The sequence below is a fragment of the Rattus norvegicus genome, chromosome 10, assembly GCF_021556685.1.
Source record: "Rattus norvegicus strain SHRSP/BbbUtx chromosome 10, alternate assembly SHRSP_T2T, whole genome shotgun sequence".
Classification (NCBI taxonomy): domain Eukaryota; kingdom Metazoa; phylum Chordata; class Mammalia; order Rodentia; family Muridae; genus Rattus; species Rattus norvegicus.
The window spans coordinates 8,248,718-8,271,748 of NC_141543.1; the positions used below are offsets into that span (position 1 = coordinate 8,248,718).

The 23,031-nt window shown below is 39.0% G+C and overlaps 1 protein-coding gene across 2 annotated transcripts in view; it reads left to right on the plus strand.

The window, feature by feature from the left end:
• Window positions 1-23,031, plus strand: part of Potea (POTE ankyrin domain family member A) — a 142,151-nt gene that overhangs the window by 32,529 nt on the left and 86,591 nt on the right. For both annotated transcript variants that reach the window (XM_087574848.1, XM_087574849.1), the window contains exons 6-7: window positions 2,864-2,900; window positions 10,895-10,956. In XM_087574848.1, the coding sequence (XP_087430974.1) occupies window positions 2,864-2,900; window positions 10,895-10,956 (99 nt within the window). The remainder of the gene's footprint in view (window positions 1-2,863; window positions 2,901-10,894; window positions 10,957-23,031) is intronic.

The window sequence follows — 23,031 nt, forward strand, 5'->3', positions numbered from 1 at the left end:
CCTCATCCTCATCCTCATCCTCATTGTCATTCTCATTGCTAAAATCAGCCTCTTTGCCCAGAGAAAGCAGGACAGGGTCAGTAATGAAAATGATTAGCCTGATCCTGGCAGTGTTTATTGTGAGCAGCCACCACATACTCTGGGGAAGATTTCTTAAGACTGATGATGACTGTGTGGAGGATGAGGACAAAGAACAAGGGAGGAGTAATCCCAGACTGTACATTGTACTTAAGGGCAAGGAAGAGAACATACATCCAGAGGTCAGGGTCCCACGTGTTCTCTGGCAATATCCAGGGGACCAAAATAGTAGCTTCCTTCCAAAACTGGTCTCGGTCATTAAGTCTTAACCTTGAGATCATGAGTAACCAGAAGGGTTTTCAGAGCCCTACTGTGGGGTTCCTTGATGTTGGAGTGGAGAGAACCCATGACAATAAGCACAAAGGAAACAAACATGAAAAGATGTGACAAACATGACAGAGGAGGTGACAAAAGTCACTTATTAAGCAGAGGACTTCCTCAGTTGTAGCTCAAAGGTTCTTTGCCTGCACAGTGTTCCCAGGATGGAAAAGGCATTTGGAAGTTGATCCCTGATACTACCACCTGAGAGACTGGCCCCTGTGTCAGATACCAGGGTGATTCCAGACCAAAAGTAAAAGTGAGCAGACAAAGACAAAGAAAACAGAAAAGATGCCTATTGTATGCACATCTATACAAATACAAAGAAGAAAAAATTGGCCACCTCAAGCTTACCACAGCAAGTTCACCCAAAGACAAAGAACAACGAGAAGAAGGTCACTACATGCTTACCCTCAAACTAACCAAGATCAAAAGTGACGTCACGGGAACAAACAGCAAAGACAAAGAAGACAGAAAACACCTAGGAACCATCACCAAAGAAGCAACTGAATGGGGCACAATAGCAGTACCACGAGGAGAAAAGCAGATTAGGTCAAACCACATGTATAGTCCTTGCAGCAACGGGCAAAAAATGAGCTCCGAGAAAGGAGGTTCACAAGCAGCCACAAATCGAGGATGATGAAATAGTCCATCAACCACATTGGACGCTAGATGCTGCTTGTGCCCAGGACTACTTGTTGCCTTACCCTACCTATCCTTGGAGGTAGGAGGTGAGGTGATGCAGAGTCAACGAGATGACTCCAGACACAGGTGAGAAACACCGAAGCAATCTCACTTGAGCACTGCTGCAAGCTCCTTTAACACCCTCCACCCAAGCCCCATTGGTCCCAAGAAAGCATCTCCTCTATACAGCAGTTCCAGTTAGCCATAACATCGTCTGCACCAGCAATCTTTGGCCTCTCAGGCAGTCCTCAATTAGGTCTTCCTTCAGGAAATACTTTTGCAACTGCAAAGGCCTCTGGCATTTGCGTAGAGGTGGCCCCACCATTCCTGCTACAAAGATGTAAAATGCCGAGTGTCAGGATTATGATAAAAGAGGTAATTTTCTTATATGACATTTTTACGAATTTTGTTGTTTTGCATTTACGATGATGAGGACTGACTGAGGCCTCCCCTGCCATAAGCGTATTCTTTAACCTTGAGCTACAGACCCAGCCCATTAATTAGTGGGAAATAAGCCCTTCCTGAGTCATAGGGAATGCTAAGATGATACAATGAGATTTTTTTTGAAACCAGACCAAAAAAAAAAAAAAAGGAATAATTTTCATTTATGAAAAACAAATCACTGTTGTACAGTGAAAACTTGAGTGATCTCATAATTTGTGCATGTAAACGTGTAACTTGATTGCATGTCAGAAAGTGGCCCATGGAATGAATGTGCTAGTCCACACTGTTGTTGCTTCTCTGTTGCTCTCTCCTTGTGAGAGACAGCTCAGGGTACATAACTCCCAAGGGAGGAGCCTTTCCCATAATTCTTACCATGAGAGATAATGGACATTGTCATGAGCATGTTTTCAGCTGCCCAGAAGATTGGAAACAGCTGGAACTAAGAAGATGAGTAGATTAAGTATATTATTCTCTCTTTACCTTTTTGTAAGGGTTTTCATTCCTGCTCTGTTTCTGTCTACTATGCTTCAACATGCTGCAAAGGACAATTGCCTTACATCTACCTTCTTATGCTACAGATTTTCATTCTAAACTGAACAATTTCAACTATAAAGCTGAACAAACTTCTTTTGTTTCTGAAAGAAAAAAGATTATACAGTCTTAGATGATTTTCTGTTTTCTTTTCTTCCCTCTTTCTTTCTTTCTTTCTTTCTTTCTTTCTTTCTTTCTTCCTTCCTTCCTTCCTCCCTTCCTTCCTTCCTTTCCTCCTTTCTCTCTCTCTCTCTTTCTTTCTTTCTTTCTTTCTTTCTTTCTTTCTTTCTTTCTTCCTTCCTTCCTTCCTTCCTTCCTTCCTTCTCTTTCTTTCTTTCTTTCTTTCTTTTTGGTGTGTGACAATTTCTCTCTATTAAGGTTTCACCTGCCTCTGCTGCCTTCCAAGTGCTGGGATTAAAGATGTGCACCACAACAGCCAATCTAGAATTCTTTTTAATACTATTGACCAAGAGTTAAGCAACAACTACAAGAATGTCTTGTGACACAGTCAACTTGTGATCCTGACTCAGGTTAGGTTGCCACACTCTCTGTCTGAGAGTGTTTAGTTAATATCACCACAGTTGTTTGTGGGAGTTTATTTTTAGGCACCGATGCTTGATAGGTCTCTCTCTGATTTTAAAAATACAGAGAATGGAAGAGTTCTCCATGAATTAATTGGATACAAATGCATATTGTCTCTATAATAGTTTCCAGATTTGTCTCAAAGGAATTGATACTAACAATGAGTCTGATAATTTTGATATATTTTACAGAGTTGTAATAAAACACATTTTGTCTTTATTTTTAGAAGTGCACTACAATACTGGTTTGAAGCCTTGCTGCAGGTAAGATTTAATATATTTAACAATACCTATAATATATTTAACATTAGGGAAATTTCAGATAAGAAACTAATCCTTGTTGGGTGTGCTCTGAGATAGATACTGTTTTATATACTTAATACTTGCTGTGTATTACAGTCCGCACAGTTTTATGGAATGTGATTTTAGACTGAAAACGTGTTCCTTTTTGTTTATATAAAATTGAGTTACATATTCAACCATCATTTCCCAAGTACTAACTCTCTGCTTTGGAAAAGGAGCCTTCTAGTGTTATTCACAGTCATTGATGCCAAACTGACTCTTCTCACACATTCATAAACTTTTTAAAGTCAGAATGGGAATGTATAACTTCATTAGTATCTGTCCTTTGAGGCATTTATCTTCTCTGAGAGCATACATGATTTAGGATCATTCTGAATTATCAGACAGTATCATAGGCAGCCAATATTTGATTTTCTTCTTTTGACAACAGCTTTAATGCAAATTCCTCTTGGATAAGGTATAGCACCTTTCCATAAATGATGGAACCCCTCCTTCACACACACACTATCTTTATACCAGAAGAGGTCCATTCATCATTTCTCTCCTCAAGTGGTCAGTTTTCCACCATAATGAATTCTGAAACTCAAGTAGGCTATCTGAACAGAAAAGAGACAAATTACAACATAACTATTAGTTATCTGTCTATAAAGCAAGTTATTTACTTCCATAATATTTGGACATGGAAGTGAAGATTCATAATTTTTTGGTACTACAACTGTCCAAAGGCACACTTTACAAATAATCATATGCTAAATTCTACTTGGAATTCAGAGCAGTTTCAAAGTGTATAACAAAAGTTATTCACTATTTTTTGTTTTTGGTCTGTTCATGTTATTACCTTGTTAAGTATTAGTAGAAATGCTTGTTTAGCCAGGCTGTGGTTTCTTCATTAATGCATAAATGGGCTACCAAGAAATAGCTTGAACAAAACAAAAGAGATGCTGGAAGTAAGTGTGTCAGCAGAACCAAGAATCTATTCCATGGTCTACAAACCAACCTCTTGGGAGGTAACAATCACTGAAATGCCAACAAAGTATGATAAAGAAGGTCTTGTGTTACTCTGGGACACAGAATGATAAGTGGAGTCTGAGAACGAGTTGTGTTGAGCATGTAAATATGAAACCATCAGTTACTGCAGCAAACAAAGGACCACCTGTCTCTGCCTCTACCTCGCTCTGTCTGTCTCTCTCTGCCTCTCTACCTCGCTCTGTCTCTCTCTGCCTCTCTACCTCGCTCTGTCTGTCTCTCTCTGCCTCTCTACCTCTGTCTCTGTTTGTCTCTCTCTGCCTCTCTACCTCGCTCTGTCTGTCTCTCTCTGCCTCTCTACCTCTGTCTCTGTCTGTCTCTCTCTGCCTCTCTACCTCTGTCTCTGTCTGTCTCTCTTTGTGTGTTTCTCTGTCTCTGTCTCTCTGTCTCTCTGTCTCTCTGTCTCTCTCTCTGTCTCTCTCTCTCTTTCTGATTGCTTTTGTTGTTGAGTTTTTGTAGGCTGAATTTTTCCTTTTCTTTAACACAAGAAAAAGATGAAAGGACCTTCTGGTCTCCATCAGCAGCAAAGTTAAGGCTATCCCACAGTCCTCCAGACCCCAAACCTGCCCAGAAAGAGCTGGTCTCCCAGGAGTGCTCTTACTCCTGAGCCCAGAGCTGAGACGCCACTTTTTGGCCCACTAACTGTCCCAAGAGGGATCTGACAGGGGTGCACAGGGCTCAGGAACAGTGTAGCAACTTGGGACAGCTAAGGTTGTCCCATAGCCCTCTGGACCCAAACCTACCAGGAGAGAGCTGGTGTCCCAGGACTGCTCTTACTCCTAAGATCACAGGCTTATAGGTCCAGAGGAGGGACAAGCTCCAGTCAGAGACAGCAAGACCAATTAACATCAGAAATAACCAGATGGTAAGAGGCAAGTGCAAGAACCTAAGCAACATAAACAAAGACTACTTGGCATCATCAGGACCCAGTTCTCCCACCACAGCAAGTATTGGATACTCCAACACACCAGAAAAGCAAGATCTGGATTTAAACTCACATCTCATGATGATGATAGAAGACTTGAATAACTCTCTTAAAGAAATACAGAACACAGGTAAACAAGTAGAAGCCCTTAAAGAGGAAACACAAATTCCTTAAAGAAATTTAGGAAAACACAGCCAAATAGGTGAAGAAATTAAACAAAACCATCCAGCATCTAAAAATGGGAATATAAATGATAAAGAAATAGAAAAGAGGGACAACACTGGAGGTAGAAAACCTAGGAAAAAGATCAGGAGTCATAGATGCAAGTGTACATGAATACAGAATACAAGAGATAGAAGAGAGAATCTCAGGAGCAGAAGATACCATAAAAAATATTGACACGACCATCAAAGAAATGCAAAAAGCTCCTAACCCAAAACATCCAGGAAATCCAGGACACAATGAGAACATCAAACCTGTGGATAATAGATATAAAAGAGAGCGAAGATTCCCAACATAAAGGGCCAGTAAATATCATCAACAAAAGTATACAAGAAAATTTCCCTAACCTAAAGAAAGAGATGCCCAAGAACATAAAAGAAGCCTACAGAACTCCAAATAGATTGGACCAGAAAAGAAATTCCTCCTGTCATAAACTACTCAAACCACCAAATGCACAAAACAAAGAAAAATTATTAAAAGCAATAAGGGAAAAAGATCAAGTAACATATAAAGGCGGACCTATCAGAATTACTCCAGACTTCTCAACAGAGTCTATGAAAGCCAGAAAATTCTGGGTAGAGGTCATACAGATCCAAAGAGAACACAAATGCCAGCCCAGGCTACTATATCTATGAAAACTTTCAATTAACATAGATGGAGAAATGGCAAAGCCAAATTTACACAATATCTTTCCACAAGTCCAGTCCTACAAAAGATAATGGATGGAAAACTCCAGCAAAAGGAGGGAAACTACACCCTAGAAAAAACAAGAAAGTAATATTCTTGCAACAAAACCAAAAGAAGAGAGACACACAAACATAATTCCACCTCTAACAACAAAAATAACAGGAAACAACAATCACTATTCCTTAACATCTCTTAACATCAATGGACTCAATTCCCCAATAAAAAGACATTGACTAACTGACTGGATATGTAAACAGGACCTAGAATTTTGTTGTATACAGGAACAGCACCTCAGTGACAAAGACAGACACTACCTCAGAGTAAAAGGCTAGGAAGTAACTTTCCAAGCAAATGGTCCCAAGAAACAAGCTGGAGTAGCCATTATAATATCGAATAAAATTAACTTTCAAAAAGTTATTAAAAAGCATAAGGAAGGACACTGCATACTCATCAAGGAAAAAAATCTACCAAGATGAACTGTCAATTCTGAAAATCTATGTTCCAAACACAAGGACACCCACATTCATAAAAGAAACCTTACTAAAGCTCAAAGCACACATTATAACACACACAATAATAATGGGAGATTTCAACGCCCCACTCTCATCATGGAAACAGAAACTAAACAGAGACACAGTGAAACTAACAGAAGTTGTGAACCAAATGGATTTAACAAATATCTGTAGAACATTTCATCCTAAAACAAAAGAATATACTCAGCACCTCCTTGTGTATATTCCAAAACTGACCATATAATCAGTCATAAAACAGGTCTCAACAGATACAAGAAGATTGAAATAATCCCAAATAACACCCCCATCAGATCACCCCAGACTAAGGATGGTTTTCAATAACAAGAAAACAGAAGGCCCACATACACATAGAAGCTGAACAATGCTCTACTCAATAGTAACTTGTCAAGGAAGAAATAAAAAAAGAAATTAAAGACTTTTTAGAATTTAATGGAAATGAAGGCACAACATACCCAAACTTATGGGACACAATGAAAACAGTGCTATGAGGAAAACTCATAGCTCTGAGTGCCTCTAAAAAGGAACTGGAGAGATCATACATTAGCAGCTTGACAGCACACCTAAAAGCTCTAGAACAAAAAGATGCAAATACACCTAAGAGGAGTAGAAGGCAGGAAATAATCAAACTCACAGCTGAAATCAACCAAGTAGAAACAAAAAGAATTATACAAAGAATCAGCAAAACCAGGAGCTGGTTCTTTGAGAAAATCAACAAGATAGATAAACCCTTAGCCAGACTACCCAGAGAGCACAGAGATAGTATCCAAACTAACAAAATCAGAAAGGAAAAAAAAAAGACATAACAAAAGAAACTGAGCAAATTCAAAAGAATCATCAGATCCCAATACAAAAGCCTATACTCAAGAAAACTGGAAAATTAGGAGGAAATGGAAAACTTTCTAGAGAGATACCAGCTACCAAAGATTAATCAGGATCAGATAAACCATCTAAACAGTCCCCCAAAATCCTAAAGAAATGGAAGCAGTCATTAAGACTCTCCCAACCAAACAAAGCCCAGGACCAGATGGGTTTACTGCAGAATTCTAGCAGACCTTCAAAGAAGACCTAATTCCAATACTCTTCAAACTATTCTTCAAAATAGAAACTGAAGGAACACTACCCAATTTGTTCGTTGAATCCACAATTATGCTTATACATAAACCACACAATGATCTTACAAAGAAAAAGAACTTCAGACCAATTTCTCCCAGGAATATTGGTGCAAAAATACTCAAAGAAATTCTCATAAGCTGAATCCAAGAACACATCAAAACTTGATCACCGTGATCAAGTAGGTTTCATCTCAGGGATGCAGAGATGGTTCAATATATGGAAATCAATCAATGTAACTTACTATATAAACAAACTCAAAGAAAAAAATCATGATCATTTCATTAAATGCTGAGAAAGCATTTGACAAAATTCAACACTTCATTAACATGTCTTGGAAAGATCAGGAATTCAAGGCCCATACCTAAACATAGTAAAACCAAAAAACATACAGCAAACCAGTAGCCATCATCAAACTAAACAAAGAGAAATCTGAAACAATCCCACTAAAATCAGGGACTAGACAAGGCTGCCCACTCTCTATCTATTCAAATAGTGCTCAAAGTCCTAGCCAGAGCAATTACACAACAAAAAGAGGTCAAAGGGATACAAACTGGAAAGGAAAAAGTGAAGATATTACTATTTGCAGATGATATGATAGTACACTTAAGTGGCCCCAAAAATTCCACCAGAGAACTCCTACAGCTAATAATCAACTTCGGCAAAGTGACTGGATATAAAATTAACTCAAACAAAATAGTAGCCTTCCTCTCTTCAAAGGATAAACAGGCTGAGAAAGAAATTAAGGAAATGACACCCTTCACAACAGTCCCAAATAATATAAAATACCTTGGTGTGACTCTAACCAAACAAGTGAAAGCTCTGTATGACAAGAACTTCAATTCTCTGAAGACAGAAATTGAAGAATATCTCAGAAATGAAAAGGTCTCCCATGGTCATGGATTGGCAGGACTGATTAGTAAAAATGGTCATTTTGCCTAAAGCAATAGACAGATTCAACACAATCTCCATCCAAATTCCAACTCAATTCTTCATAGAGTTGCAAATTATTTGGAATAACCAAAAATCTAGGATAGCAAAAACTGTTCTCAACAATAAAAGAACTTCTGGGGGGGAATCACCATCAAGCTGTATTACAGAGCAATCATGATAAAAAACTGCATGGCATTGGTACAGAGACAGGTAGGTAGATCAATGGAATAGAATTGAAGGGTACTCAGAAATGTACCCACACAATTAAAGTCAGTTGATTTTTGAAAAATGAGCTAAAACCATCCAGTGGAAAAAGCCAAAACTTTCAACAAATGGTGTTGGTTCAACCAGAGATCAGCATGTAAAAGAATGCAAATTAACCCACTCTTATGTCCTTGTAGAATGCTCAGATTCAAGTGAATAAAAGACCTCCACAGGATACACTGAAACTAATAGAAGAGAAAGTGGAGAAGAGCCTCGATCACATGGCACAGGGAGATTTTCCTGAACAAAACACCAATGGCTTATGTTCTATGATCAAGAATCAACAAATGGGACCTCATAAAATTGTCACATGTCTGTAAGGCAAAGGACACTGTCAGTGGGACAAAATGGCAACCAACAGATTGTGAAAAGATCTTTTCCAGTTCTACATTTAGTAGAGTGCTAATATCTAATATATACAAAGAATTCAAGAAGTTTGACTCCAGAGAACCATATAATCCTATTAAAATTGGGGCACCGATCTAAACAAAGAATTCTCAGCTGTGAGGAATATTTTAGTGGCTGAGAAGCACCTAAAGAAATGTTCCACATCCTTAGTCGTTAGGGAAGTGCAAATCAAAAGAACCCTAAGATTCCACACCACACTAGTCAGAATGGCTAAGATCAAAAATCAGGTGACAGTAAATGCTGGCGAGGATGTGGAGAAAGAGGAACACTCCTCCATTGTTGGTGAGATTGGAAGCTGGTACAACCACTCCGGAAATCAGTCTGTTGGTTCTTCAGAAAATTGACACAGTATTCCCTGAGGATCAAGCTACACTACTCCTGGGCATACACACAAACTATTATCCAACATATACCCAGGACACATGCCCAACTATGTTCATAGCAGCTTTATTTTTAATAGCCAGAAGCTGGAAAAAATCCAGATGCCCTTCAACAGAGGAATGGATACAAAAAAGAAGAAGAAGAAGAAGAAGAAGAAGAAGAAGAAGGAGGAGGAGGAGGAGGAGGAGGAGGAGGAGGAGGAGGAGGAGGAGGGAAGAAGAAGAAGAAGAAGAAGAAGAAGAAGAAGAAGAAGAAGAAGAAGAAGAAGAAGAAGAAGAAAAGAAAGAAGAGGAAGAGGAAGAGGAGGAGGAAGAGGAAGAGGAAGAGGAAGAGGAGGAGGAAGAAGAGGAAGAGGAAGAAGAGGAAGAGGAAGAGGAGGAAGAGGAAGAGGAAGAGGAAGAAGAGGAAGAGGAAGAGGAAGAGGAAGAGGAAGAAGAAGAAGAATGGATACAGAAATTGTGGTACATTTACACAATGGAGTACTTCTCAGCTATTAAAAACAATGAGTACATGAAATTCTTAGGCAAATGTATGGGACTAGATATATCATCCTGTGTGTGGTAACACAATCCAGAAGAACACAGATAGTATGCTCTCACTCATAAGTGGATATTAGCCCAAAAGCTTAGAACACCCAAGAAACAATTCACAGACCACGTGAAGCTCAAGAAGGAGGAAGACCAAAATGTGGATTCTTTTGTCCTTAGCAGGGGGAACAAAATACTCATGGAAGGAAACACAGGGGAAAAGAGTGGAGCAGAGACAGAAAGAAAAGTAATCCAGAGACTTCCCCACATGGAGATCCATCCCAAACGTAGCCTCCAAACCCAGTCACTATTTCTGATGCCAAGAAATGCTTGCTGACAGGAGCCTGATGTTGTTGTTTCCTGAGAGGCTCTCCCAGAGCCTTACTGATACAGATGAGGATGCTTGCAGTTACCATCAGACTGAGCACGGGTCCCCAATGGAGCACTTAGAAAAAGGACTGAAGGAGCTGAAGTGGTTTGCAACCCCATAGGAAAAACAATAATATCAACCAACCAGATATCCTAGAGTTACCAGGGACTAAACCACCAACCAAAGAGTACACATGGAGGGTTCCATGGCTCTAGCTGCATATGTAGCGGAGGATAGAGGCCCTTGGTCCTGTGACAGCTCGATGCTGCCCCAGTATAGGGGAATCCCTAGATGGTGAAGTAGAAGCAGGGGCAGGGGAGTGGGGATGTGAGAGAGGGGAAGGGGAAAACATTTGAAATATAAATACACAAAATATCCAATAAAAATAAAATAAAAAAGAAAACGTTGAAAGGACAGTTACCCAAATAGTCAAAGTGCGGAAGAGCAATTAATTGTTGTTTGTAAGTTAATAACATAAAGTATAAGAACTGAAACAGAAATGAATTTCAACCATTTGTAGATGTTTTTCATATTGATATTAAATTATCACTTTTAAAAATATTCCACAGTGAACTAAGACCTCCAGAACAGCTAAAATCAATACTTAAAAAACCTGACCAGATCAGTACAGGTAAGATTAATAGTGAAAGCTCTACTCTACACTAATTAAAAAAGAGTAAAAAGTTTTGTTCCTGATAAAGGGAGCCAAGGAAACCAATTGTAAATGGAATTGTATTTTTTCTTAATTTGCTTCGTAACATTCTTAAAATTCAAAATCAGTTAAATTATTTCTGAGAAATTTTATGTCTCAAAACATATCATCTGAAACATCTTTGTTCATTTAATTTGAGGTAATGATGAATGTAATATATTTATATAAAAAAGAAATTTTAATCTAGTATACAATATGTGTCTTCTACAGTCACATAATAGCAAGTTGGCTTTATTACAAATTGGATTGTTTTTCAGTTTTTATAATAAATGCATTGCATTTTCTGCTATATATTATAAAGTTGTGTGTCATGTAAACCAAAAATACAACATTCAATTGTTTTCATTATGTTTTCCATAATTGTAATTAAGATTTTCTGAGTTTTCCTTTCTGTAATTTTTCACACACTGTCTTATTGCCATCTTTAAGTATCTGCCACTTAATGCAAATACATAATTGGCTCATTGAGTAAGTTTTAAAAGTCAATGGATTTTGAGTTTTGTAGTAAGTATTAGGAATTGAACACTGTCATTATGAGCATTGTAGGTGTCCTAGTTAGGGCTTTTATTGTTGTTAAGTGAAGACTTGACCAAGGCAGCTCTTATAAAGGATAACATTTAATTAGGGCTAGCTTACAGGTTCAGAGGTTCAGTCCATTGTCACCAAAGCAGGACACATGGCAGCATCCAGGCGGGCATGATGCTGGAAGAGCTGAGTGTTCTATATCTGGTTCTGAAGTGAAACATGAGAAAACTGACTCTTCTGCACTGGGCAGAGCTTCAAAGCCCACCCCCACAGTGACACACTTCTTCTAACAAGACCACACCTCCAAATAGTTCCACTCTCTGGGCCAGACATATTCAAAAAACCAGAGTAGGCAAGTACTCTCCCTGTTGACTATGATACCAGTACCCTTTCCCTTTTTTTCCCTTAGTAATTAGCACAGGAAATGATGACATTTGGTTTATATGTTACAAGACATAATTTCCAGAAAAATATTGCCATAAGAGGAGGAAAATTGGGAAGAGGACACCATTTTCTAGTAGGCAACACCGATTCTAGAATCCTGGGTCCCTGAGTCTGGGTAAGACTCTAACAGTGAAAGGAGCACTGCAGAGTGTGAGCTTTCAGAGTGTGAGCTTTCAGAGTGTGAGCTTTCAGAGTGTGAGCTTTCATAGTGTGAGCTTTCAGAGTGTGTGCTTTCAGAGTGTGAGCTTTCATAGTGTGAGCTTTCATAGTGTGAGCTTTCAGAGTGTGAGCTTTCATAGTGTGAGCTTTCACAGTGTGAGCTTTCATAGTGAGCTTTCAGAGTGTGAGCTTTCAGAGTGTGAGCTTTCAGAGTGTGAGCTTTCATAGTGTGAGCTTTCAGAGTGTGTGCTTTCATAGTGTGAGCTTTCAGAGTGTGTGCTTTCAGAGTGTGAGCTTTCAGAGTGTGAGCTTTCAGAGTGTGTGCTTTCAGAGTGTGAGCTTTCAGAGTGTGAGCTTTCAGAGTGTGTGCTTTCAGAGTGTGAGCTTTCATAGTGTGAGCTTTCATAGTGTGAGCTTTCACAGTGTGAGCTTTCATAGTGAGCTTTCAGAGTGTGAGCTTTCAGAGTGTGAGCTTTCAGAGTGTGAGCTTTCATAGTGTGAGCTTTCAGAGTGTGTGCTTTCATAGTGTGAGCTTTCAGAGTGTGTGCTTTCATAGTGTGAGCTTTCAGAGTGTGAGCTTTCAGAGTGTGTGCTTTCAGAGTGTGAGCTTTCAGAGTGTGAGCTTTCAGAGTGTGTGCTTTCAGAGTGTGAGCTTTCATAGTGTGAGCTTTCATAGTGTGAGCTTTCATAGTGTGAGCTTTCAGAGTGTGAGCTTTCAGAGTGTGTGCTTTCAGAGTGTGAGCTTTCAGAGTGTGTGCTTTCAGAGTGTGAGCTTTCAGAGTGTGTGCTTTTAGCAGCTGTCATCACACCTGCCTTGCTTTTGGAAACACACCCAGGGAGTGGACTGTGTAGACGAATCTGTTTTTTTTAAACTCATACTTAAGAAGTTATTCCCCCAAAATTTCAAACCTGAAACTATATTAAGATAAAATGACTTTCAGTTAAATTAAATACCAATATGCCAGGCAATATGTGCCCACTGGTATAATAGTGACGAGACTATCTTCATGATAGTCAAATGCTCTCTTGATTATAGTTGAGGACTGCTCCACTTGGACTTGAGTTTTGCGAGGGGAGAAATTTAGATCGACTTGCATTCTTCTCCATGCAGACATCCAGTTTGACTTGCACGTTTTTAGAAGATGCTGTCTTTTTGGTTCCAGTGCATGTTTCTACCTTCTTTGTAAAAATCAGGTGTATACATTTGTTTGTATATAGGTCTGGGTGTCCAATTTCATTCATCAGTGTGTCTGATTTTATGCTAGTACCATGTTTTTTATACTATAGCTTTATTATAGAGCTTGACAGTCAGATATGACGGTACCTACAGAAATTCATTTATTGTATAGGATTGTTTTAGCTATCCTAATTTTCTCGTTTTTTTTTCTATATGAAATTGAGTATTATCCTCTCAAGATCTCTTAAGAATCATATTGGAATTTTGATAGAAATTGCATTGACTATGTAGATTGGTTGTTTTTACTGTGTTAATCCTATTGAATCAAGAGCATGGGAGTTCCCATCTGATATCTTCTCCATTTTCTTTCTTCCAATACTTGAAATTATTATCAAAGATGTTTTTCACTTGCTTGATTAGAGTCACCCCAAACTATTTTACATTACTTGTGCCTATTGTGTAGGGATTTGTTTTCTGATTTCTTTTTTCATCCATTTGTCATGTGTATCTAATAGAACTAATAATTTCTTTGAGTTAATCTTGTATCTAGCCATTTCATTGAAAGTGTTTATCAGCTGTAAGAGTTCCATTACGGAATTCATACAGGGTCACTTATTTATTTTATAACATCATCTGCAAATAACAATACTTTAACTTCCTTTCTGATGTGTATCCCCTAGATCTCTTCCAGTTGCCTTTGTGCTCTAGCTAAAACTTCCAGTAGTATATTAAATGGATATAGGAGGAATGCACAACTTTGTCCTGTTTCTGATTTTAATGGATTTATTTTGAGTTTTTCTCCATTTAATTTGATGTTGGCTATAGGCTTTTCGTAAGTTGAGTTTATTATATTTAGGTATGTTTCTTGTATCCATAAACTCTCCAAGACTTTTATCATGAAGGTGTGTTGGAGTTGGTCAAAGGCATTTATTGCATCTAATGAGATGATCATGTGTCTTTTCTGTCAGTTTGGCTATATGCTGGATTACAATTACTGATTTTCAAATGTTGAGCCATTTCTGCACCTCTGGTTTGAAGCTTCCTTGATCTTGGAGGATGATTTTTTTTATGTGTTCCTGGATTTGGTTTGCAAGCATTTTATTAATTATTTTTGCATCTCCGTTCATATGGGAAATTGGTCTGTAATTCTCTTTCTTTGTTGAGCTTTTTTTTTTCTTCGATTTGAGTATCAGGGAGGGTAGTTGGACCTGTTCCTTCTATTTCTATTTTGTGGAATAGTTTGAGGTGTATTAGCAGTATCTCTTCTATGAACATCTGGTAGAATTATGCACTAAAGTCCTGACCTTGTTTTGGTTGGGAGAATTTTAATGACTGCCTTTATTTCATTAAGTGTTACAAGTTTATTTAGTGTGTTTATCTGATCTTGATTTAACTTTGTTAACTGGTATTTATTGGTAAAACTATCTCTTCTGAATTTTTAAATTTGTTGGAGAACAGATATTAAAACCTGTTCTTATGCTTTTCTTGATTTCTTTGGTGTCTATTGTTATGTTCTCCTTTTTTTTCTGATGCAGAGCCTAAAAATGATTTAACACATTTTTATCATTCCCTTAGTTTATTATTTTAAAAGTTACTGCTATAAAATAAGTAACTTTTGGGCTGGAGAGATGGCTCAGCAGTTAAGAGCACTGACTGCTCTTTCAGAGATCCTGCGTTCAATTCCCAGCAACCACGTGGTGGCTCACAACCATCTGTAATGAGATCTGGTACCCTCTTCTGATGTGTCTGAAGACAGCTACAGTGTACTTATATACATAAAATAAATAAATATATACAATAAGTAACTTTTAAGCAACCTATTTTCTTTTTTTTAGTTTTTTATTAGATATATTTCTTTACTTACAAATTGCTCTTTCTATATTCATCCTGCCAATCCATGAGCATGGGAGGTCTTTCCATCTTCTGAGATCTTCAATTTCTTTCTTCAGAGACTTGAAGTTCTTGTCATATAGATATTTTACTTGTTTGGTTAGAGTCACACAGAGGCATTTTATGTTATTTGTGACTATTGTGATATTTTCACTTCTTCCTTTCCAATTTGTGTTCCTTTGACCTCCTTTTGTTGTCTGAGTGCTCTGGCTAACACTTTGAGTACTATATTGAATAAGTATATAGAGTGGACAACCTCTAGTCCCTCATTTTAGTGAGATTGCTTCAAGTTTCTCTCCATTTAGTTAAATGTTGGCTACTGGTTTGCTGTATATTGCTTTTACTATGTTTCCATATGGGCCTTGAATTCCTGATTTTTTTCCAAGACTTTTCACTTGAAGAAGTGTTGAAATTTGTCAATTGCTTCCTCATTTCTTCATTGGGTTTGATTACATAGTGGAATACATTGATGGATATCCATATATTGAACCATCCCTGCATCCCTGGGTTGAAACCTATTTGATCATGATGGATGATCGTTTTGATGTGTTCTTTTTTTTTAAAAAGAATAATTGTTTAATAATTTAACATAATGAAAATCAGAATAGTTATAATATTTTGGCACTTCATATAACAATATTATTTCCCATTTTAAAAATTTGAACCGTTTCAACCCCTAATTTGGTGCAAAGTGCCTCAGAATGAGAACTGTGTGACGACTTTTTGTCATTAATTGAAGACATATTTCTTGCAATGATGATCAGTGTGTATTTGTATGTAAGATTCATAAAAAGATCTGTCAGAATAACTCTATTAAAAATGGGGTTCAGAGCTCTCTGCTCCCAGACCCGGTGAGAGAGAGACCCAACCGCCTGGTCAGGTGGGCACTCCTGAGGCTGCAGAGTGGAAGAGACCACCAACACTGCTCACCCCTGCCCACATCCCTGGCCCAAGAGGAAACTGTATAAGGCCTCTGGGCTCCCATGGGGGAGGGCCTAGGAGCGGCAGGACTTCTGCGCCTGAGACACCGCCGGAACCTGAAAGAAACAGACCGGATAAACAGTTCTCTGCACCCAAATCCCGTGGGAGGGAGAGCTAAACCTTCAGAGAGGCAGACAAGCTTGGGAAACCAGAAGAGACTGCTCCCTGCACACACATCTCGGACGCCAGAGGAAAAAGCCAAAGACCATCTGGAACCCTGGTGCACTGAAGCTCCCGGAAGGGGCGGCACAGGTCTTCCTGGTTGCTGCCGCTGCAGAGAGCCCCTGGGCAGCACCCCACGAGCGAACCTGAGCCTCGGGACCACAGGTAAGACCAAATTTTCTGCTGCAAGAAAGCTGCCTGGTGAACTCAAGACACAGGCCCACAGGAACAGCTGAAGACCTGTAGAGAGGAAAAACTACACGCCCGAAAGCAGAACACACTGTCCCCATAACTGACTGAAAGAGAGGAAAACAGGTCTACAGCACTCCTGACACACAGGCTTATAGGTCAGTCTAGCCACTGTCAGAAATAGCAGAACAAAGTAACACTAGAGATAATCTGATGGCGAGAGGCAAGCGCAGGAACCCAAGCAACAGAAACCAAGACTGCATGCCATCCTCGGAGCCCAATTCTCCCACCAAAACAAACATGGAATATCCAAACACACCAGAAAAGCAAGATCTAGTTTCAAAATCATATTTGATCATGATGCTGGAGGACTTCAAGAAAGACATGAACACACTTAGGGAAACACAGGAAATCATTAATAAACAAGTAGAAGCCTACAGAGAGGAATGGCAAAAATCCCTGAAAGAATTCCAGGAAAACACAATCAAACAGATGAAGTAATTAAAAATGGAAATAGAAGCAATCAAGAAAGAACACATGGAAACAACCCTGGATATAGAAAACCAAAAGAAGAGACAAGGAGCTGTAGATACAAGCTTCACCAACAGAATACAAGAGATGGAAGAGAGAATCTCAGGAGCAGAAGATTCCATAGAAATCATTGACTCAACTGTCAAAGATAATGTAAAGCGGAAAAAGCTACTGGTCCAAAACATACAGGAAATCCAGGACTCAATGAGAAGATCAAACCTAAGGATAATAGGTATAGAAGAGAGTGAAGACTCCCAGCTCAAAGGACCAGTAAATATCTTCAACAAAATCATAGAAGAAAACTTCCCTAACCTAAAAAAAGAGATACCCATAGGCATACAAGAAGCCTACAGAACTCCAAATAGATTGGACCAGAAAAGAAACACCTCCCATCACATAATTGTCAAAACACCAAACGCACAAAATAAAGAAAGAATATTAAAAGCAGTAAGGGAAAAAGGTCAAGTAACATATAAAGGGAGACCTATCAGAATCACACCAGACTTCTCGCCAGAAACTATGAAGGCCAGAAGATCCTGGACTGATGTCATACAGACCCTAAGAGAACACAAATGCCAGCCCAGGTTACTGTATCCAGCAAAACTCTCAATTAACATTGATGGAGAAACCAAGATATTCCATGACAAAACCAAATTTACACAATATCTTTCTACAAATCCAGCACTACAAAGGATAATAAATGGTAAAGCCCAACATAAGGAGGCAAGCTATACCCTAGAAGAAGCAAGAAACTAATCGTCTTGGCAACACAACAAAGAGAATGAAAGCACACAAACATAAACTTACATCCAAATATGAATATAACGGGAAGCAATAATCACTATTCCTTAATATCTCTCAATATCAATGGCCTCAACTCCCCAATAAAAAGACATAGATTAACAAACTGGATACGCAACGAGGACCCTGCATTCTGCTGCCTACAGGAAACACACCTCAGAGACAAAGACAGACACTACCTCAGAGTGAAAGGCTGGAAAACAACTTTCCAAGCAAATGGTCAGAAGAAGCAAGCTGGAGTAGCCATTCTAATATCAAATAAAATCAATTTCCAACTAAAAGTCATCAAAAAAGATAAGGAAGGACACTTCATATTCATCAAAGGAAAAATCCACCAAGATGAACTCTCAATCCTAAATATCTATGCCCCAAATACAAGGGCACCTACATACGTAAAAGAAACCTTACTAAAGCTCAAAACACACATTGCACCTCACACAATAATAGTGGGAGATTTCAACACCCCACTCTCATCAGTGGACAGATCATGGAAACAGAAATTAAACAGTGATGTCGTCAGACTAAGAGAAGTCATGAGCCAAATGGACTTAACGGATATTTATAGAACATTCTATCCTAAAGCAAAAGGATATACCTTCTTCTCAGCTCCTCATGGTACTTTCTCCAAAATTGACCATATAATCGGTCAAAAAACGGGCCTCAACAGGTACAGAAAGATAGAAATAATCCCATGCGTGCTATCGGACCACCACGGCCTAAAACTGGTCTTCAATAACAATAAGGGAAGAATGCCCACATATACGTGGAAATTGAACAATGCTCTACTCAATGATAACCTGGTCAAGGAAGAAATAAAGAAAGAAATTAAAAACTTTTTAGAATTTAATGAAAATGAAGATACAACATACTCAAACTTATGGGACACAATGAAAGCTGTGCTAAGAGGAAAACTCATAGCGCTGAGTGCCTGCAGAAAGAAACAGGAAAGAGCATATGTCAGCAGCTTGACAGCACACCTAAAAGCTCTAGAACAAAAAGAAGCAAATACACCCAGGAGGAGTAGAAGGCAGGAAATAATCAAACTCAGAGCTGAAATCAACCAAGTAGAAACAAAAAGGACCATAGAAAGAATCAACAGGACCAAAAGTTGGTTCTTTGAGAAAATCAACAAGATAGATAAACCCTTAGCCAGACTAACGAGAGGACACAGAGAGTGCGTCCAAATTAACAAAATCAGAAATGAAAAGGGAGACATAACTACAGATTCAGAGGAAATTCAAAAAATCATCAGATCTTACTATAAAAACCTATATTCAACAAAATTTGAAAATCTTCAGGAAATGGACAATTTCCTAGACAGATACCAGGTATCGAAGTTAAATCAGGAACAGATAAACCAGTTAAACAACCCCATAACTCCTAAGGAAATAGAAGCAGTCATTAAAGGTCTCCCAACCAAAAAGAGCCCAGGTCCAGATGGGTTTAGTGCAGAATTCTATCAAACCTTCATAGAAGACCTCATACCAATATTATCCAAACTATTCCACAAAATTGAAACAGATGGAGCCCTACCGAATTCCTTCTACGAATCTACAATTACTCTTATACCTAAACCACACAAAGACACAACAAAGAAAGAGAACTTCAGACCAATTTCCCTTATGAATATCGACGCAAAAATACTCAATAAAATTCTGGCAAACCGAATTCAAGAGCACATCAAAACAATCATCCACCATGATCAAGTAGGCTTCATCCCAGGCATGCAGGGATGGTTTAATATACGGAAAACCATCAACGTGATCCATTATATAAACAAACTGAAAGAACAGAACCACATGATCATTTCATTAGATGCTGAGAAAGCATTTGACAAAATTCAACACCCCTTCATGATAAAAGTCCTGGAAAGAATAGGAATTCAAGGCCCATACCTAAACATAGTAAAAGCCATATACAGCAAACCAGTTGCTAACATTAAACTAAATGGAGAGAAACTTGAAGCAATCCCACTAAAATCAGGGACTAGACAAGGTTGCCCACTCTCTCCCTACTTATTCAATATAGTTCTTGAAGTTCTAGCCAGAGCAATCAGACAACAAAAGGAGATCAAAGGGATACAGATCGGAAAAGAAGAGGTCAAAATATCACTATTTGCAGATGATATGATAGTATATTTAAGTGATCCCAAAAGTTCCACCAGAGAACTACTAAAGCTGATAAACAACTTCAGCAAAGTGGCTGGGTATAAAATTAACTCAAATAAATCAGTTGCCTTCCTCTATACAAAAGAGAAACAAGCCGAGAAAGAAATTAGGGAAACGACACCCTTCATAATAGACCCAAATAATATAAAGTACCTCGGTGTGACTTTAACCAAGCAAGTAAAAGATCTGTACAATAAGAACTTCAAGACACTGAAGAAAGAAATTGAAGAAGACCTCAGAAGATGGAAAGATCTCCCATGCTCATGGATTGGCAGGATTAATATAGTAAAAATGGCCATTTTACCAAAAGCAATCTACAGATTCAATGCAATCCCCATCAAAATACCAATCCAATTCTTCAAAGAGTTAGACAGAACAATTTGCAAATTCATCTGGAATAACAAAAAACCCAGGATAGCTAAAGCTATCCTCAACAATAAAAGGACTTCAGGGGGAATCACTATCCCTGAACTCAAGCAGTATTACAGAGCAATAGTGATAAAAACTGCATGGTATTGGTACAGAGACAGACAGATAGACCAATGGAATAGAATTGAAGACCCAGAAATGAACCCACACACCTATGGTCACTTGATTTTTGACAAAGGAGCCAAAACCATCCAATGGAAAAAAGATAGCATTTTCAGCAAATGGTGCTGGTTCAACTGGAGGGCAACATGTAGAAGAATGCAGATCGATCCATGCTTATACCCTGTACAAAGCTTAAGTCGAAGTGGATCAAGGACCTCCACATCAAACCAGACACACTCAAACTAATAGAAGAAAAACTAGGGAAGCATCTTGAACACATGGGCACTGGAAAAAAATTTCCTGAACAAAACACCAATGGCTTATGCTCTAAGATCAAGAATTGACAAATGGGATCTCATAAAACTGCAAAGCTTCTGTAAGGCAAAGGACACTGTGGTTAGGACAAAACGGCAACCAACAGATTGGGAAAAGATCTTTACCAACCCTACAACAGATAGAGGCCTTATATCCAAAATATACAAAGAACTCAAGAAGTTAGACCGCAGGGAAACAAATAACCCTATTAAAAAATGGGGTTCAGAGCTAAACAAAGAATTCACAGCTGAGGAATACCGAATGGCTGAGAAACACCTAAAGAAATGTTCAACATCTTTAGTCATAAGGGAAATGCAAATCAAAACAACCCTGAGATTTCACCTCACACCAGTGCGATTGGCTAAGATCAAAAACTCAGGTGACAGCAGATGCTGGCGAGGTTGTGGAGAAAGAGGAACACTCCTCCATTGTTGGTGGGATTGCAGACTGGTAAAACCATTCTGGAAATCAGTCTGGAGGTTCCTCAGAAAATTGGACATTGAACTGCCTGAGGATCCAGCTATACCTCTCTTGGGCATATACCCAAAAGATGCCTCAACATATAAAAGAGACACGTGCTCCACTATGTTCATCGCAGCCTTATTTATAATAGCCAGAAAATGGAAAGAACCCAGATGCCCTTCAACAGAGGAATGGATACAGAAAATGTGGTACATCTACACAATGGAATACTACTCAGCTATCAAAAACAACGAGTTTATGAAATTCGTAGGCAAATGGTTGGAACTGGAAAATATCATCCTGAGTGAACTAACCCAATCACAGAAAGACATACATGGTATGCACTCATTGATAAGTGGCTATTAGCCCAAATGCTTGAATTACCCTAGATCCCTAGAACAAACGAAACTCAAGACGGATGATCAAAATGTGAATGCTTCACTCCTTCTTTAAATGAGGAAAAAGAATACCCTTGGCAGGGAAGGGAGACGCAAAGATTAAAACAGAGACTGAAGGAACACCCATTCAGAGCCTGCCCCACATTTGGCCCATACATATACAGCCACCCAATTGGACTAGATGGATGAAGCAAAGAAGTGCAGACCGACAGGAGCCGGATGTAGATCGCTCCTGAGAGACACAGCCAGAATACAGCAAATACAGAGGCGAATGCCAGCAGCAAACCACTGAATTGAGAATAGGTCCCCTATTGAAGGAATCAGAGAAAGAACTGGAAGAGCTTGAAGGGGCTCGAGACCCCAAAAGTACAACAATGCCAAGCAACCAGAGCTTCCAGGGAATAAGCCACTACCTAAAGACTATACGTGGACTGACCCTGGACTCTGACCCCATAGGTAGCAATGAATATCCTAGTAAGAGCACCAGTGGAAGGGGAAGCCCTGGGTCCTGCTAAGACTGAACCCCCAGTGAACTAGTCTTTGGGGGGAGGGCGGCAATGGTGGGAGGGTTGGGAGGGGAACACCCATAAGGAAGGGGAGGGGGGAGGGGGACGTTTGCCCGGAAACCGGGAAAGGGAATAACACTCGAAATGTATATAAGAAATACTCAAGTTAATAAAAAAAAAATGGGGTTCAGAGCTAAACAAAGAATTCACAGCTGAGGAATGCCGAATGACTGAGAAACACCTAAAGAAATGTTCAACATCTTTAGTCATAAGGGAAATGCAAATCAAAACAACACTGAGATTTCACCTCAAACCAGTGAGAATGGCTAAGATCAAAAACTCAGGTGACAGCAAATGCTGGCGAGGATGTGGAGAAAGTTGAACACCTCCATTGTTGGTGGGATTGCAAACTGGTACAACCATTCTGGAAATCAGTCTGGAGGTTCCTCAGAAAATTGGACATTGAACTACCTGAGGACCCAGCTATACCTCTCATGGGCTCACCCACACCCAAAAGATGCCCCAACATATAACAAAGACACGTGCACCACTATGTTCATAGCAGCCTTATTTATAATAACCAGAAGCTGGAAAGAACCCAGATGCCCTTCAACAGAGGAATGGATACAGAAAATGTGGTACATCTACACAATGGAATATTACTCAGCTATCAAAAATAAGACTTCATGAAATTCATAGGCAAATGGAATAAACCAGAAAGTATCATCCTGAGTGAGGTAACTCAATCACAGAAA